The sequence below is a fragment of the Lampris incognitus genome, chromosome 10 (assembly GCF_029633865.1).
Source record: "Lampris incognitus isolate fLamInc1 chromosome 10, fLamInc1.hap2, whole genome shotgun sequence".
Taxonomy (NCBI): Eukaryota; Metazoa; Chordata; class Actinopteri; order Lampriformes; family Lampridae; genus Lampris; species Lampris incognitus.
This window is the reverse complement of record NC_079220.1, coordinates 59,424,112-59,441,542: the sequence shown is the minus strand read 5'-3', so window position 1 is coordinate 59,441,542 and position 17,431 is coordinate 59,424,112. Positions and strand designations below refer to the sequence as shown.

General features: G+C 48.8%; 1 protein-coding gene across 3 annotated transcripts in view; it reads right to left on the bottom strand.

Moving 5' to 3' along the window:
• spag9a (sperm associated antigen 9a) overlaps positions 1-17,431 on the bottom strand; it is a 112,974-nt gene that overhangs the window by 93,268 nt on the left and 2,275 nt on the right. For all 3 annotated transcript variants that reach the window (XM_056287509.1, XM_056287510.1, XM_056287511.1), the window contains exon 2: positions 13,125-13,245. In XM_056287509.1, coding sequence (XP_056143484.1) covers positions 13,125-13,245 — 121 coding nt within the window. The remainder of the gene's footprint in view (positions 1-13,124; positions 13,246-17,431) is intronic.

Sequence of the window (17,431 nt, the reverse complement as noted above, 5' to 3'; positions counted from 1 at the left end):
GTAACCCCTGCAGCACGTGGGGACCTGTTTCACGCTGGTGACATCATCACACACGGCTGTAACCCCTGCAGCACGTGGGCACCAGTTTCACGCTGGTGACATCATGACACACGGCTGTAACCCCTGCAGCACGTGGGGACCAGTTTCACGTTGGTGACATCATGACACACGGCTGTAACCCCTGCAGCACGTGGGCACCAGTTTCACGCTGGTGACATCATGACACACGGCTGTAACCCCTGCAGCACGTGGGGACCAGTTTCACGTTGGTGACATCATGACACACGGCTGTAACCCCTGCAGCACGCGGGGACCAGTTTCACGTTGGTGACATCATGACAGACGGCTGTAACCCCTGCAGCACGTGGGGACCAGTTTCACGTTGGTGACATCATGACAGACGGCTGTAACCCCTGCAGCACGCGGGGACCAGTTTCACGTTGGTGACATCATAACAGACGGCTGTAACCCCTGCAACACGCGGGGACCAGTTTCACGTTGGTGACATCATGACACACGGCTGTAACCCCTGCAGCACGTGGGGACCAGTTTCACGTTGGTGACATCATGACAGACGGCTGTAACCCCTGCAGCAGGTGGGGACCAGTTTCACGTTGGTGACATCATAACACACGGCTGTAACCCCTGCAGCACGTGGGGACCAGTTTCACGTTGGTGACATCATGACACACGGCTGTAACCCCTGCAGCACGTGGGGACCAGTTTCACGCTGGTGACATCATGACACACGGCTGTAACCCCTGCAGCACGTGGGGACCAGTTTCACGTTGGTGACATCATGACACACGGCTGTAACCCCTGCAGCAAGTGGGGACCAGTTTCACGTTGGTGACATCATGACACACGGCTGTAACCCCTGCAGCACGTGGGCACCAGTTTCACGCTGATGACATCATGACACACGGCTGTAACCCCTGCAGCACGTGGGGACCAGTTTCACGTTGGTGACATCATGACAGACGGCTGTAACCCCTGCAGCACGTGGGGACCAGTTTCACGTTGGTGACATCATGACAGACGGCTGTAACCCCTGCAGCACGTGGGCACCAGTTTCACGCTGGTGACATCATGACACACGGCTGTAACCCCTGCAGCACGTGGGGACCAGTTTCACGCTGGTGACATCATGACACACAGCTGTAACCCCTGTGGCACGTGGGCACCAGTTTCACGTTGGTGACATCATGACACACAGCTGTAACCCCTGCAGCACGTGGGCACCAGTTTCACGTTGGTGACATCATGACACACAGCTGTAACCCCTGTGGCACGTGGGCACCAGTTTCACGTTGGTGACATCATGACACACAGCTGTAACCCCTGCAGCACGTGGGGACCAGTTTCACGTTGGTGACATCATGAGAGACGGCTGTAACCCCTGCAGCACGTGGGCACCAGTTTCACGTTGGTGACATCATGACAGACGGCTGTAACCCCTGCAGCACGTGGGGACCAGTTTCACGTTGGTGACATCATGACACACGGCTGTAACCCCTGCAGCACGTGGGGACCAGTTTCACGTTGGTGACATCATGACACACAGCTGTAACCCCTGCAGCACGTGGGGACCAGTTTCACGTTGGTGACATCATGACACACGGCTGTAACCCCTGCAGCACGTGGGCACCAGTTTCACGCTGGTGACATCATGACACACAGCTGTAACCCCTGCAGCACGTGGGCACCAGTTTCACGTTGGTGACATCATGACAGACGGCTGTAACCCCTGCAGCACGTGGGGACCAGTTTCACGCTGGTGACATCATGACACACGGCTGTAACCCCTGCAGCACGTGGGGACCAGTTTCACGCTGGTGACATCATGACAGACGGCTGTAACCCCTGCAGCACGTGGGCACCAGTTTCACGTTGGTGACATCATGACAGACGGCTGTAACCCCTGCAGCACGTGGGGACCAGTTTCACGTTGGTGACATCATGACAGACGGCTGTAACCCCTGCAGCACGTGGGGACCAGTTTCACGCTGGTGACATCATGACAGACGGCTGTAACCCCTGCAGCACGTGGGCACCAGTTTCACGCTGGTGACATCATGAGAGACGGCTGTAACCCCTGCAGCACGTGGGCACCAGTTTCACGTTGGTGACATCATGAGAGACGGCTGTAACCCCTGCAGCACGTGGGGACCAGTTTCACGTTGGTGACATCATGACAGACGGCTGTAACCCCTGCAGCACGTGGGGACCAGTTTCACGTTGGTGACATCATGACCCACGGCTGTAACCCCTGCAGCACGTGGGCACCAGTTTCACGTTGGTGACATCATGACAGACGGCTGTAACCCCTGCAGCACGTGGGGACCAGTTTCACGTTGGTGACATCATGACAGACGGCTGTAACCCCTGCAGCACGCGGGCACCAGTTTCACGTTGGTGACATCATGACAGACGGCTGTAACCCCTGCAGCACGTGGGCACCAGTTTCACGTTGGTGACATCATGACAGACGGCTGTAACCCCTGCAGCACGTGGGCACCAGTTTCACGTTGGTGACATCATGAGAGACGGCTGTAACCCCTGCAGCACGTGGGCACCAGTTTCACGTTGGTGACATCATAACACACGGCTGTAACCCCTGCAACACGTGGGGACCAGTTTCACGTTGGTGACATCATAACACACGGCTGTAACCCCTGCAGCACGTGGGGACCAGTTTCACGTTGGTGACATCATAACACACGGCTGTAACCCCTGCAACACGTGGGGACCAGTTTCACGTTGGTGACATCATGACACACGGCTGTAACCCCTGCAGCACGTGGGGACCAGTTTCACGCTGGTGACATCATGACAGACGGCTGTAACCCCTGCAGCACGTGGGCACCAGTTTCACGCTGGTGACATCATGACAGACGGCTGTAACCCCTGCAGCACGTGGGCACCAGTTTCACGTTGGTGACATCATGACAGACGGCTGTAACCCCTGCAGCACGTGGGGACCAGTTTCACGCTGGTGACATCATAACACACGGCTGTAACCCCTGCAGCACGTGGGGACCAGTTTCACGTTGGTGACATCATGACAGACGGCTGTAACCCCTGCAGCACGTGGGCACCAGTTTCACGCTGGTGACATCATGACAGACGGCTGTAACCCCTGCAGCACGTGGGCACCAGTTTCACGTTGGTGACATCATGACAGACGGCTGTAACCCCTGCAACACGTGGGCACCAGTTTCACGTTGGTGACATCATAACACACGGCTGTAACCCCTGCAGCACGTGGGGACCAGTTTCACGTTGGTGACATCATGACACACGGCTGTAACCCCTGCAGCACGTGGGCACCAGTTTCACGTTGGTGACATCATGACACACGGCTGTAACCCCTGCAGCACGTGGGGACCAGTTTCACGTTGGTGACATCATGACACACGGCTGTAACCCCTGCAGCACGTGGGGACCAGTTTCACGTTGGTGACATCATGACAGACGGCTGTAACCCCTGCAGCACGTGGGCACCAGTTTCACGCTGGTGACATCATGACAGACGGCTGTAACCCCTGCAGCACGTGGGCACCAGTTTCACGCTGGTGACATCATGACAGACGGCTGTAACCCCTGCAGCACGTGGGCACCAGTTTCACGTTGGTGACATCATGACAGACGGCTGTAACCCCTGCAACACGTGGGCACCAGTTTCACGTTGGTGACATCATAACACACGGCTGTAACCCCTGCAGCACGTGGGGACCAGTTTCACGTTGGTGACATCATGACAGACGGCTGTAACCCCTGCAGCACGTGGGGACCAGTGTCACGTTGGTGACATCATGACAGACGGCTGTAACCCCTGCAGCACGTGGGGACCAGTTTCACGTTGGTGACATCATGACAGACGGCTGTAACCCCTGCAGCACGTGGGGACCAGTTTCACGTTGGTGACATCATAACACACGGCTGTAACCCCTGCAGCACGTGGGCACCAGTTTCACGTTGGTGACATCATGACAGACGGCTGTAACCCCTGCAGCACGTGGGGACCAGTTTCACGTTGGTGACATCATGACAGACGGCTGTAACCCCTGCAGCACGTGGGGACCAGTTTCACGTTGGTGACATCATGACAGACGGCTGTAACCCCTGCAGCACGTGGGGACCAGTTTCACGTTGGTGACATCATAACACACGGCTGTAACCCCTGCAGCACGTGGGGACCAGTTTCACGTTGGTGACATCATGACAGACGGCTGTAACCCCTGCAGCACGTGGGGACCAGTTTCACGTTGGTGACATCATGACAGACGGCTGTAACCCCTGCAGCACGCGGGCACCAGTTTCACGTTGGTGACATCATGACACACGGCTGTAACCCCTGCAGCACGTGGGGACCAGTTTCACGTTGGTGACATCATAACACACGGCTGTAACCCCTGCAGCACGTGGGGACCAGTTTCACGTTAGTGACATCATGACAGACGGCTGTAACCCCTGCAGCACGCGGGGACCAGTTTCACGTTGGTGACATCATGACAGACGGCTGTAACCCCTGCAGCACGCGGGCACCAGTTTCACGTTGGTGACATCATGACACACGGCTGTAACCCCTGCAGCACGTGGGGACCAGTTTCACGTTGGTGACATCATGACAGACGGCTGTAACCCCTGCAGCACGCGGGGACCAGTTTCACGTTGGTGACATCATGACAGACGGCTGTAACTCCTGCAGCACGTGGGCACCAGTTTCACGCTGGTGACATCATGACAGACGGCTGTAACCCCTGCAGCACGCGGGGACCAGTTTCACGTTGGTGACATCATAACACACGGCTGTAACCCCTGCAGCACGTGGGGACCAGTTTCACGTTGGTGACATCATGACAGACGGCTGTAACCCCTGCAGCACGTGGGGACCAGTTTCACGCTGGTGACATCATAACACACGGCTGTAACCCCTGCAGCACGTGGGGACCAGTTTCACGCTGGTGACATCATGACAGACGGCTGTAACCCCTGCAGCACGCTGGCACCAGTTTCAAGCTGGTGACATCATGACACACGGCTGTAACCCCTGCAGCACGTGGGGACCAGTTTCACGTTGGTGACATCATGACAGACGGCTGTAACCCCTGCAGCACGTGGGGACCAGTTTCACGTTGGTGACATCATGACAGACGGCTGTAACCCCTGCAACACGTGGGGACCAGTTTCACGTTGGTGACATCATGACAGACGGCTGTAACCCCTGCAGCACGTGGGGACCAGTTTCACGTTGGTGACATCATGACAGACGGCTGTAACCCCTGCAGCACGTGGGCACCAGTTTCACGTTGGTGACATCATGACAGACGGCTGTAACCCCTGCAGCACGTGGGGACCAGTTTCACGTTGGTGACATCATAACACACGGCTGTAACCCCTGCAGCACGTGGGGACCAGTTTCACGTTGGTGACATCATGACACACGGCTGTAACCCCTGCAGCACGTGGGCACCAGTTTCACGTTGGTGACATCATAACACACGGCTGTAACCCCTGCAGCACGTGGGGACCAGTTTCACGTTGGTGACATCATGACAGACGGCTGTAACCCCTGCAGCACGTGGGCACCAGTTTCACGTTGGTGACATCATGACAGACGGCTGTAACCCCTGCAGCACGTGGGCACCAGTTTCACGCTGGTGACATCATAACACACGGCTGTAACCCCTGCAGCACGTGGGGACCAGTTTCACGTTGGTGACATCATGACAGACGGCTGTAACCCCTGCAGCACGTGGGCACCAGTTTCACGTTGGTGACATCATGACAGACGGCCGTCATGATGCTGTTACATGATGTCAACCAGAAACGCCAGATGTCAGACATGTGTAATGGGTCTTTGTCATAAGACTCTTCCAATATACACGTTATATAATCATACACAATAGTAGCTAAAGCTTAATTCTTACCCCAAACTGCACATTCAACAACACAGCAGTGTCCCACGTCCTCGAGGTCACATCAGAGCCTATGTCAGACAACTAGCACAGAGAAATGTCCAGAAACTTGGGATGAAAGTGTTCCATGTAGGTATTCACTAATAGACAGGATATGACATCATTCCTTATACTAAACTCCAGTGTGACTAATTGCACAGAAGCCCAATTCACACAAAAAAGAAAAGAAAAATAGGTTTTAATCAAAAAATGGTTACCACAGAGGACATTGGGCGATGCTGTCACACTTCTACTGCCCTGTCTAACAACGCAACAGCATGCTTGTCATTTGTGTTATCCTGTGGGAATCTCTCTTGGCAGACATTTAAATAAATTAGGCCTGTCCCAAGAAAAACAGGAAGACAACACCCTCCTGTATAGAGCTATGCCAACCTGGAGAAGAACAAAGTGCTTGAACAATGCCAGGCGAGTGGAATTTAAATGTAACACCAGAAGCAAAGAGAGACTTTTGCTGATGACAACCTTATCAACAAAAGCATCGACACACAAACACTACAGTAGCTGTGCACTTTGTCTTGGATGGGGAACACCAGTGGGCAGTAAGTGTGGCTGCAGCAGCAGAATGACCCGTGAATCATTTACCATGTACTGCGAGGGGCAGCAGGACAGGGCAGCTCACCACTGTTGAGCTTATGTGGCTGGAACTCACTGACTAGTCTACTATAACTCACTGACTAGTCACATATAACTTACTGACTAGTCACATATACTGGTTCTGTGTGCAGAAGACGAAGGAGCTAATTGTGGACTTCAGCAGGTCTAGAAGCTACAGCCACTCCCCCATACACCTCAATGGGGTGGAAGTGGAGCGTGTCTCCAGCTTTAAATTCCTTGGAGTCCATATCAGCGAGGAACTTTCCTGGACATTAAACACTCAGGCCCTTGTGGAAAAAGGCCCAACAACGTCTGCATTTCCCGAGGAGGCTGAGGAGCGCCCATCTATCCCTCAAAATTCTCACCAACTTCTACCACTGCACCATAGAGAGCATCCTGACCATCTGCATCTCAGTGTGGTACGGCAACTGCACCTCAGTAGACCAGAAAGCTCTGCAGCGGGTCGTCAAGGCGGCCCAGCATATCACCGGTACCCAGCTCCCAGCCATAAAAGACATTTATCACAAACGCTGCCTTCGAAGGGGTCTGAGCATCAGCAGAGATCCCACCCACCCAAACCATGGACCGTTCTCCCCCCTGCGCTCTGGGAGGCGCTACAGGAGCCTCATAGCCCACATTACCAGGCTCAGAAACAGCTTCTTTCCACAAGCTGTTGCCAACCTGAACCTGGCCACCCACTGAATGTCTGTAGATATTTTTAAATATTTTGTACTCCAGCTCTCTTTTAACTTATTTTTAGCTTTTGGGTCTTCATGTGTGTATCTTATACTGTGTGTGGTCCTCATGTGTGTATCTTATACTGTGTGTGGTCTTCATGTGTGTATCTTATACTGTGTGTGGTCTTCATGTGTGTGTATCTTATACTGTGTGTGGTCAGTTTGCATCTTAACTTCTGGAGTGATTCTGAATTGCTGGTTCATCTAGAATAAAGTATCATCTTTCTTGCTTAACAAGTTGCTACTAGTCCTATACCAGCTGCTTGAGCATTAGTCCTTTTGTCTATACATCTGCTGCTGGTTCCTAGTGGGATCTTATTCGAGCTGTAGCTGTCTTATTCTATTTACTTACTTGTTTTATTTACTTAATCTAGCTGTAGCTGTTTTTCACCTAGTGTGCCCTTAAATATTTCTTGTTGCCTAGCTGTTTTGACTTAGTTATCCTTTTAGCTTATAAATATATTCCTTGGTAACTTGCTGTTTGCAGTTTTAACAGTTTTGTGTGAGGTTTGATGGAGTTTTACATAAGTGACCAGTTTCTGGGCAATAGACCTATCTTCAGTGTACCTCTTTGGCCAATTGGGTGTTAAGTGGCCAGGGTGTGGTCAGAACATCACAGGGATTTATAAGTCTGGCCCAATTCAGTTTTAATCCAGTTTGCATCTTAACTTCTGGAGTGATTCTGAATTGCTGGTTCATCTAGAATAGAGTAAGCATCATCTTTCTTGCTTAACAAGTTGCTACTAGTCTTATACCAGCTGCTTGAGTATTAGTCCTTTTGTCTATATATCTGCTGCTGGTTCCTAGTGGGATCTTATTCTAGCTGTAGCTGTCTTATTCTATTTACTTACTTGTTTTATTTACTTAATCTAGCTGTAGCTGTTTTTCACCTAGTGTGCCCTTAAATATTTCTTGTTGCTTAGCTGTTTTGACTTAGTTATCCTTTTAGCTTATGAATATATTCCTTGGTAACTTGCTGTTTGCAGTTTTAATAGTATTGTGTGAGGTTTGATAGAGTTTTACATAAGTGTCCAGTTTCGGGGCAATAAGCCTATTTTCAGTGTACCTCTTTGGCCAATTGGGTGTTAAGTGGCCAGGGTGTGGCCTGCAATCATGGCAGACAATTAGCAACCAGTCTTCTTTAAATCACTGCTGCTACTTGGAAGCGTCAGGCAAACAGGTCTAGGTTGAATGAAGGCTAGAGTGAACAAAGGGGAGTGCGACTTTTTCAAGCCAAGACTTCGTCAAGCACGGACTGCTCTTTTTAGATCCTGTCAGTCAGCTGTATTTTGTGTACCTAGTATAGACTATGTGTTTCCTTCGCATTCCTGTACTTTCCTCTTCCTGGGGTTGGCATAGACGTTGGGTCACTCCTGGGCGCTGTGACCCTACCAGTCTCATCTATCCCACTCTCTCCACTCACGTTGAGCAAGTGGTGACGGGAGGGCTCTGAAATTGCCAGTCTGCGGTGCCAAAAACTGAGTTTATCTCAGGCTACACATCCTTGCTCTCCCTCAACTTTCTTGCTCTAAGTGAGACCTGGATCATGCCAGAAAACACTACCACACCCGCAGCTCTGTCTGATGTGTACTCTTTTTCTCACACTCCCAGAGGTGGGAGGTGGGGTGATGGTACTGGCCTGCTAATCTCCCTGAAATGGAAATACTCTCGTTTCCATTCCACAGTTTTCTCCGCCCCCTTTTGAATGTCATGCTGTTACTGTCTCTTATCCAGTCAAACTCACCATCGTGGTTGTGTACCGCCCACCAGGCCCCCTTGGTGAGTTTCTGGAGGAGCTTGACACACTTGTCTCGCACTTCCCTCTTGATGACTCTGCACTTATCCTTCTCGGTGACTTCAACATCCATACTAACAAGCTAGATCGTCTTCTCTCTTTCCTCTCCTCTTTTGACCTTCACCTCTCATCCTCTCCTCCTACCCACAAGGTCGGCAACCAGCTGGACCTTATCTTTACTAGACACTGTCCGATTTCCAATCTCTCTGTTACTCCCCTCCAGCTCTCTGACCACTATTTCATGTCCTACTCTCTCTCCTTCTCTTCACCCCCCCTCAGCCCCTTCCCCTACCCACATGGTTTCCATCCGTAGACACCTCCGCTCTCTCTCCGCCACTGAGCTTTCTTCCTCTGTTACCTCTATCCTCCCTACACCTGAATCTTTCTCTCTCCTAACCCCTGACACTGCTACTGATCTTCTTCTCTCTACCCTCTCCTCTTCTCTGGACAATCTCTGTCCCCTCACCTCCAGGCCTGCACGCCCAACTCCACCTGCACCTTGGCTAACCGACTCGGTACATACTGACAGACGGAGCCTGAGAGTGGCAGAGCAAAAATGGAGAAAAGGCAAACTCGCAGAGAACCTTCTCAACTTCCAGTCTCTTCTTTCCACTTTCTCCTCCTCCCTTTCTGCTGCTAAGGCTGCCTTCTATCACTCTAAAATCCTATCCTCTGCCTCTAATCCTAAGAAACTCTTTGAAACCCTCTCTACACTTCTTCAACCCCCACCACCTCCTTCTACTTCCTCTCTTCTCCCTGATGACTTCGCTAGCTTCTTTGACAAGAGGGTAAACGACATCAGATCCTCCTTTTCTCACCATTCAATTCAATTTTATTGTCATTAAAAGCAATGTGCAGGCACATGTTAAAAATGAAATGAGGGCTGTGTTTTCACCAAACAGTGCAAGACAGACACAGACAAACACAGCAAACACAATATAAGTTATACACACATGAAGACCAAAGCTAGAAATAAGTTAAAAGAGAGCTGGAGTACAAAATATTTAAAAATATCTACAGACATTCAGTGGGTAGCCAGGTTCAGGTGGGCAACAGCTTGTGGAAAGAAGCTGCTTTTGAGCCTGGCAGTGCGGGCTATGAGGCTCCTGTAGCGCCTCCCAGAGCGCAGGGGGGAGAACAGTCCATGGTTTGGGTGGGTGGGATCTCTGCTGATGCTCAGACCCCTTCGAAGGCAGCGTTTGTGATAAATGTCTTTTATGTCTGGGAGCTGGGTACCGGTGATATGCTGCGACCCGCTGCAGAGCTTTCTGGTCTATTGAGGTGCAGTTGCTGTACCACACTGAGATGCAGATGGTCAGGATGCTCCCCATGGTGCAGTGGTAGAAGTTGGTGAGAATTTTGGGGCGTAGACGGGCGCTCCTCAGCCCCCTCAGGAAATGCAGGCGTTGTTGGGCCTTTTTCACAAGGGCCTGGGTGTTTAATGTCCATGAAAGGTCCTCGCTGATGTGGACTCCAAGGAATTTAAAGCTGGAAACACGCTCCACTTCCACCCCATTGATGTGTATGGGGGAGTGGCTGCAGCTTCTAGACCTGCTGAAGTCCACAATCAGCTCCTTTGTCTTCTGCACATTAAGGACAAGATTGTTGGTAGTACACCATGATGTGAAGTGCTCAATCTCGTCTCTGTAGGCCATCTCATCATTGTTGGTGATACAGCCAATGACTGTGGTGTCACCTGCAAACTTAACTATAACATTTGAAGGGTGAGTTGGCAGGCAGTCATGGGTAAAGAGGGCGAAAAGGAGTGGGCTCATAACACAGCCTTGAGGGGCACCTGTGCCGAGGGTCAGGGTGGAGGAGGAGTGGTCACCTAACCTAACAGACTGCGGTCTGTTGGTCAGGAAGTCCAGGATCCAGTTACAGAGGGAGGGGTTGAGGCCAAGGGAGAGGAGTTTGGTGGTTAGTTTGGCGGGGATGATAGTGTTGAAGGCAGAGCTGTAATCTATAAACAGCATCCAGATGTATGTGTTAAGTTCAAGGTGGGTCAGAGCAACGTGCAGGCCACCCGGTTAGTGCTGCTTGCACTATCCCATTCTCTGCACCCCCCCTCACCTCTCCATGTCCTACCCTATCCCACCTCGCTCCCCTCTCCCCTGACGAGGTCCTCAACCTCATCACATCCAGTCGCCCCACCACATGCTTCCTTGACCCGGTCCCCTCCCCTCTTCTTCAGTCTATAGCACCTGCACTCCTTCCCTAGCTAACCCACCTCATCAACACCTCCCTCCAGGCAGGATGCTTTCCATCTGCCTTCAAGACTGCTAGAGTCACCCCCCCTTCTCAAGAAATCATCACTTGACCCCTCTGACATCAAAAACTACAGACCGGTTTCCCTTCTACCCTTTCTATCCAAAACTTTCAGTAAAGCCAGAAGCAGAGAGAAAGCAATGTGGCCTAGCACGCTGACAGAAATGCATGAATTTAAGAAAAAGCAATGCTGTGACTTCTGAGCTTACTGCATTCTAGCATTCTGGTGTCTCTGAGTAGGTGTCTCTCCCGCTTCATGTGGGAGAGGGAAATAATAATGTTTTTTGTAAGTGCTGACCAAGATAGAGGAACAAGAATGAACCCAGTCCAGTATGACACTCTCGAAAACAACTCTCGTGATATCCATCTGTGATAAGAACAACTCTCATGATATCCATCTCTTATAAGAACAACTCTCATGATATCCGTCTGTTATAAGAACAACTCTCATGATATCCGTCTGTGATAAGAACAACTCTCATGATATCCATCTGTGATAAGAACAACTCACATGATATCCATCTGTTAGAAGAACAACTCTCATGATATCCATCTGTGATAAGAACAACTCTCATGATATCCATCTGTGATAAGAACAACTCACATGATATCCATCTGTTAGAAGAACAACTCTCATGACAGCCATCTGTGATAAGAACAACTCTCATGATATCCATCTGTTGTAAGAACAACTCTCATGATATCCATCTGTTGTAAGAACAACTCTCATGATATCCATCTGTGATAAGAACAAATCTCATGATATCCATCTGTGATAAGAACAACTCTCATGATATCCATCTGTGGTAAGAACAACTCTCATGATATCCATCTGTGATAAGAACAACTCTCATGATATCCATCTGTGATAAGAACAACTCTCATGATATCCATCTCATGATATCCATCTGTTATAAGAACAACTCTCATGATATCCATCTGTTATAAGAACAACTCTCATGATATCCATCTGTTATAAGAACAACTCTCATGATATCCATCTGCGGTAAGAACAACTCTCATGATATGCATCTGTGATAAGAACAACTCTCATGATATCCATCTGTGATAAGAACAACTCTCATGATATCCATCTGTGATAAGAAAAACTCTCATGATATCCATCTGTTATAAGAACAACTCTCATGATATCCATCTGTTATAAGAACAACTCTCATGATATCAAGCTGTGATAAGAACAACTCTCATGATATCCATCTGTGATAAGAACAACTCTCATGATATCCATCTGTTATAAGAACAATTCTCATGATATCCATCTGTTATAAGAACAACTCTCATGATATCCATCTGTGATAAGAACAACTCTCATGATATCCATCTGTTATAAGAACAACTCTCATGATATCCATCTGTGATAAGAACAACTCTCATGATATCCATCTGTTATAAGAACAACTCTCATGATATCCATCTGTTATAAGAACAACTCTCATGATATCCATCTGTTATAAGAACAACTCTCATGATATCCATCTGTTATAAGAACAATTCTCATGATATCCATCTGTGATAAGAACAACTCTCATGATATCCATCTGTTATAAGAACAATTCTCATGATATCCATCTGTTATAAGAACAACTCTCATGATATCCATCTGTTATAAGAACAACTCTCATGATATCAAGCTGTGATAAGAACAACTCTCATGATATCCATCTGTAATAAGAACAAGTGTTGGTGTTTCGTGTGTGTGAGTGCACGGGGGAACATGCTGACGCTTACTCTGGTCTGCATAGTTCTTGATTTTAAGCTCCAGCTGTCGAGAATGAGACTCCATTCTGTCCACGTGGTTCTGCAGGTCCTTCTTCTCCTGTTCCTGTGTGTCCTCAAACTCAATAAATTTCTGCTCGGAGACACACACAGAAACAAAGGGACAGGCGCATGCACGCACGCACACACACACACACACACACACACACACACACACACACACACACACACACACACACACACACACACACACACACACACACACACACACACACACACACACATACCTCGGTGAGTGTTGCAGATTCAACCTCTCACATCACTAAAAACTCAAACTGTAGTGTCATTATTCTGTTATTGTTTAAGTTACACAACATTTACAAACTTATTGTTCATCTGCGTTTCTGCACAGACTTGTTATTACTGCGAATGCACCAGCAATCCAGTCTGCATCTGACTGGGTCAGTTGAACAAATAAAAAGGCTATATTATATCACATCCAATCCAAAATGTGATCTGTAGCAAGAGTAGGGTGCAGGTGGAGGAGAGCCTGGAGAGGTGGAGGTATGCACTGGAGAGAAGAGGAATGAAAGTCAGTAGGAGCAAGACGGGATACCTATGCGAGAATGAGAGCGAGGACAGTGGAATAGTCAGGATGCAAGGAGCAGAGGTGATGAAGGCATATGAGTTTAAATACTTGGGGTCCTGTCCTAAGTAACGGGGAGTGCATGAGAGAGGTGAAGAAGAGAGTGCAGGCAGGGTGGAGTGGGTGGAGAAGTGTGTCAGGAGTGATTTGTGACAGAACGGTACCAGCAAGAGTTAAAGGGAAGGTTCACAAGATGGTAGTGAGACCAGCTATGTTGTATGGTTTGGAGACAGTGGCCCTGATGAAAAGACAGGAAGTGGAGCTGGAGGTGGCAGAGACGAAGATGCTAAGATTTTCACTGGAAGCCGGATGTGGGTATGTGGCCTGGTCGCTGCACTAGCGCCTCCTGTGGTCGGTCAGGGCGCCTGTTCGGGGGGGAGGGGGAACTAGAGGGAAGCGGCTGGCGACTCCACATGTATGGCAGGAGGCATGTGGTAGTCTGCAGCCCTCCCCGGGTCGGCAAAGGGGGTGTAGCAGCGACTGGAACAGCTCGGAAAGTGGGGTGGTTGGCCAAGAACAATCAGGAGAAGAAAAAAAAAAAGGGGGGGGGTTAAAAAAAATTTTGATTGGGGTTATGGGATGAATGAGACAGAATCCATAAACTTCATCTGAAAGATTTCATATGCAAAAAAGTACTGGATAATACACAATTTATGTACTGAACTGCACTATCATGTCCGCAACTTTAGGCTGAACACACAAAACATTGCAGACTGGGGCTGTCACGATACTAGAGTTTCACTACACGACTACTGTGGCCAAAACAAGTCACGATAACCATATTATCAGAATATCTAAACAAAAATTGAAAAAAATTATGCTATCAGTCAAATTCATCTTTAACTGTGTTTATTGGGTGTTTTGTATCTTTTTTTGGCAAATGAATTACACTCACAATACGAGTGTAGGGAGGAGGAGAGAGTCGAACCATAACAGTACAAAAGTGTACAAAAAGAACAACTGCACTTAATGGCTAGTGAAAAGGCAACCAGATGAACTGATAAACAAAAAATCCATGAGGCCTAACATCTGCCATCAACACAATGTCAGCTGAAACAAAACCACTAGCGGGGAGCAGGGACACGAGACACAGGGACACGGAGGTTGTGAGTGAGACCACAAGCTGTCAACTGACCACTCTGATACACTGTGACGTCCACTGACTGTGTCCTTACATCATTTCCCCCCTTTCCATTTTTCATGACATGATTTTGCGCGGCAGCAGTAGCCACACACTGTGGTAGTAGCTCGTTAGCTAGCAGAGGTGTAAAACCCTGGTCCAGAAAGTAAATGTACAAACCGTGTATTTGCTCCAACCATGTTACTAAACCAGCTGACTTCATTAGCTAGTTTTCCCTCCCTCGTTGAGGAGTGGTGTTGACTAGAATCTGCTGGCGTGGTGCATGAGTGGAGCAAATACATGGCTTGGACTTTTAATTTCTGGACCTGGTTTTTACAGCTCTGCTAGCTAGCTAGCTAGCTAGTGTAGCGTTGGACCAAGTTTAAATCAGCCTTTGTCAATGTCAAACCCCACAAAGGATACACACATTCAGAATACACACGACCCCTGTTTTTTCCACAGCACAAATCATGGACTGGCAGCCTGTCCAGGGTGTCTCCCCGCCTGCCGTCCAGTGACTGCTAGGATAAGGTCCAGCATCCCCGCCACCCTGAGAGCAGGATAAGCGGTTCGGATAATGGACGGAAATGAATTTATAATAAATTGCAAGGCAGGGAAATAAAACACTCAATTTAAACAAACACAACAAGACCAGTCAATTTTCAAAGGCTATATTACAGCAAAAGGGAAAGAAAAAAAGTTCCATATAATTTCAGTTCAGTTTAGGTAACGGAATAGACTGCCACGCTACCCGGACGCCCGATTTAACCATTTTTATTACTTTATTATAGAGCGGAAGTTCAAAAGTCTGGGTTGGGGAGAAGCCCAAAACAGTAAAATTCTGTCACATTTATGTTTTCAACAAACTGAAAAGTACTTGAGTATGATCGTCAGCCCATATAGGCACATGCAGCTGAGTATCATCAGCATAGCAATTGGGAATGTATTCCATAACTAATGACTTCGATTGTTGTAAAATCCCTTTCTCCCAGAGGCCTACTTGGCTACTGTGAAAAATGGGATGTTACTTAACTTTATGCTTTTAAATTTGGAAAAAACCGAGATGACCCTGCAGTCACTCCGCCCTGTGATGGCCTGGTGGCCTGTCTCCCCACCTGCCGCCCAAGGACTGCTGGGATAGGCTCCAGCATCCCTGCCACCCTGAGCAGAATAAGCAGTTTGGATAATGGATGGATGGATGGATTTATAAAGTAAACATACTCCACTTCGGGATTTCCCGGTTATCCCACAAACAAAACTCAAAACAAGGAAGTATCCCAACTGCAATTCAGTTCAATTAACTCAAACAAAAATCCACAAATCCCCAAAGCTTTAGTCAAGAGAAAAAAAAGGCAAAAATTCAAAAGGTCAGCCGGCGACGGTTACTGTGGCGAGTGATTATTACGCTGTTGTTGAGTCTCCGGAGATGTTGAGCTGTCACATCCTCGAAGGATTCCTTGACATGATAAGAGGAGACGATTTTTCACAGGGACACACATGCGAATACATAACAAGGTCCAACTTCTCCCTGCTCTTTACTCACTGGCGTCAGTCACCATACGGATTTGTGCAACTCACCATAACGGACCGTAAGGGGCCGGGCTGTCCGAAAGCAGATAAATCGGAGCCATGTCACTGGTTGACAGGACTGGTGGGTGTTGAGGTGTGTGAAAACAGACTGATAGCTGGAAACATATTTCTTATTATTTATAACATAATTTGGGTGATTGCCACATTAGCTAGTTACTGTGTCACGGCATCATGGCCGGTGTGTGTGTGTGTGTGTGGGGGGGGGGCACATTAGAGGAGGGAGACAAAGTGAGAACGGAAGGAAACAAATGATTTAAGAGGCGCTGGATTATTTACACAATATTATATATGTATTATTAACATATATGATAATACATCCATCCTTTACCCAAGCCGCTTATCCTAGTCAGGGAGGCGGGGATGCTGGAGCCTATCCCAGCAGTCACTGGGCAGCAGGCGGGGAGACACCCTGGGCAGGCCGCCAGGCTGTAACCTATCTTACCAAGTCAAAGATGTGCTGCTGTTACTCCTCCATCTCCATCATCAGATCTATACAGAACGTACTGATTCTGTGGCTGGCGAGCCTTCGAGAATCCATCCTGTACTCCCGCTCAATGTTGAGGACTACCAAGTTCCTTTACTCTGAGTAAAGACTGAGCGTCTTTAGGCAACATGGGTTTTTATAAGATGTCAGACGTGGACAACAGCAAAACACAGAGCTGCTGTTCATTATTAGCATAAGGGTGATTCAGTATTTGACTGTGGAGTCTAACACTCACACATCTGCTTGTAGAGACCGAAACTGAAAGAATGCAGTTTGATCAAACATAATTTGAGGTGGATCTAGTCCATCTAACCATTTTCCACCAAAGGCTTCCAACATATATTCAATATATATACTCATGGGGATTATTTTAAAATATATTTATATACTATTGGGGTGGCACGGTGGTGCAGTGGTTAGTGCGGTCGGCTCCCAGCAAGAAGGTCCTGGGTTCGAGCCCCGGGTAGTCCAACCTTGGG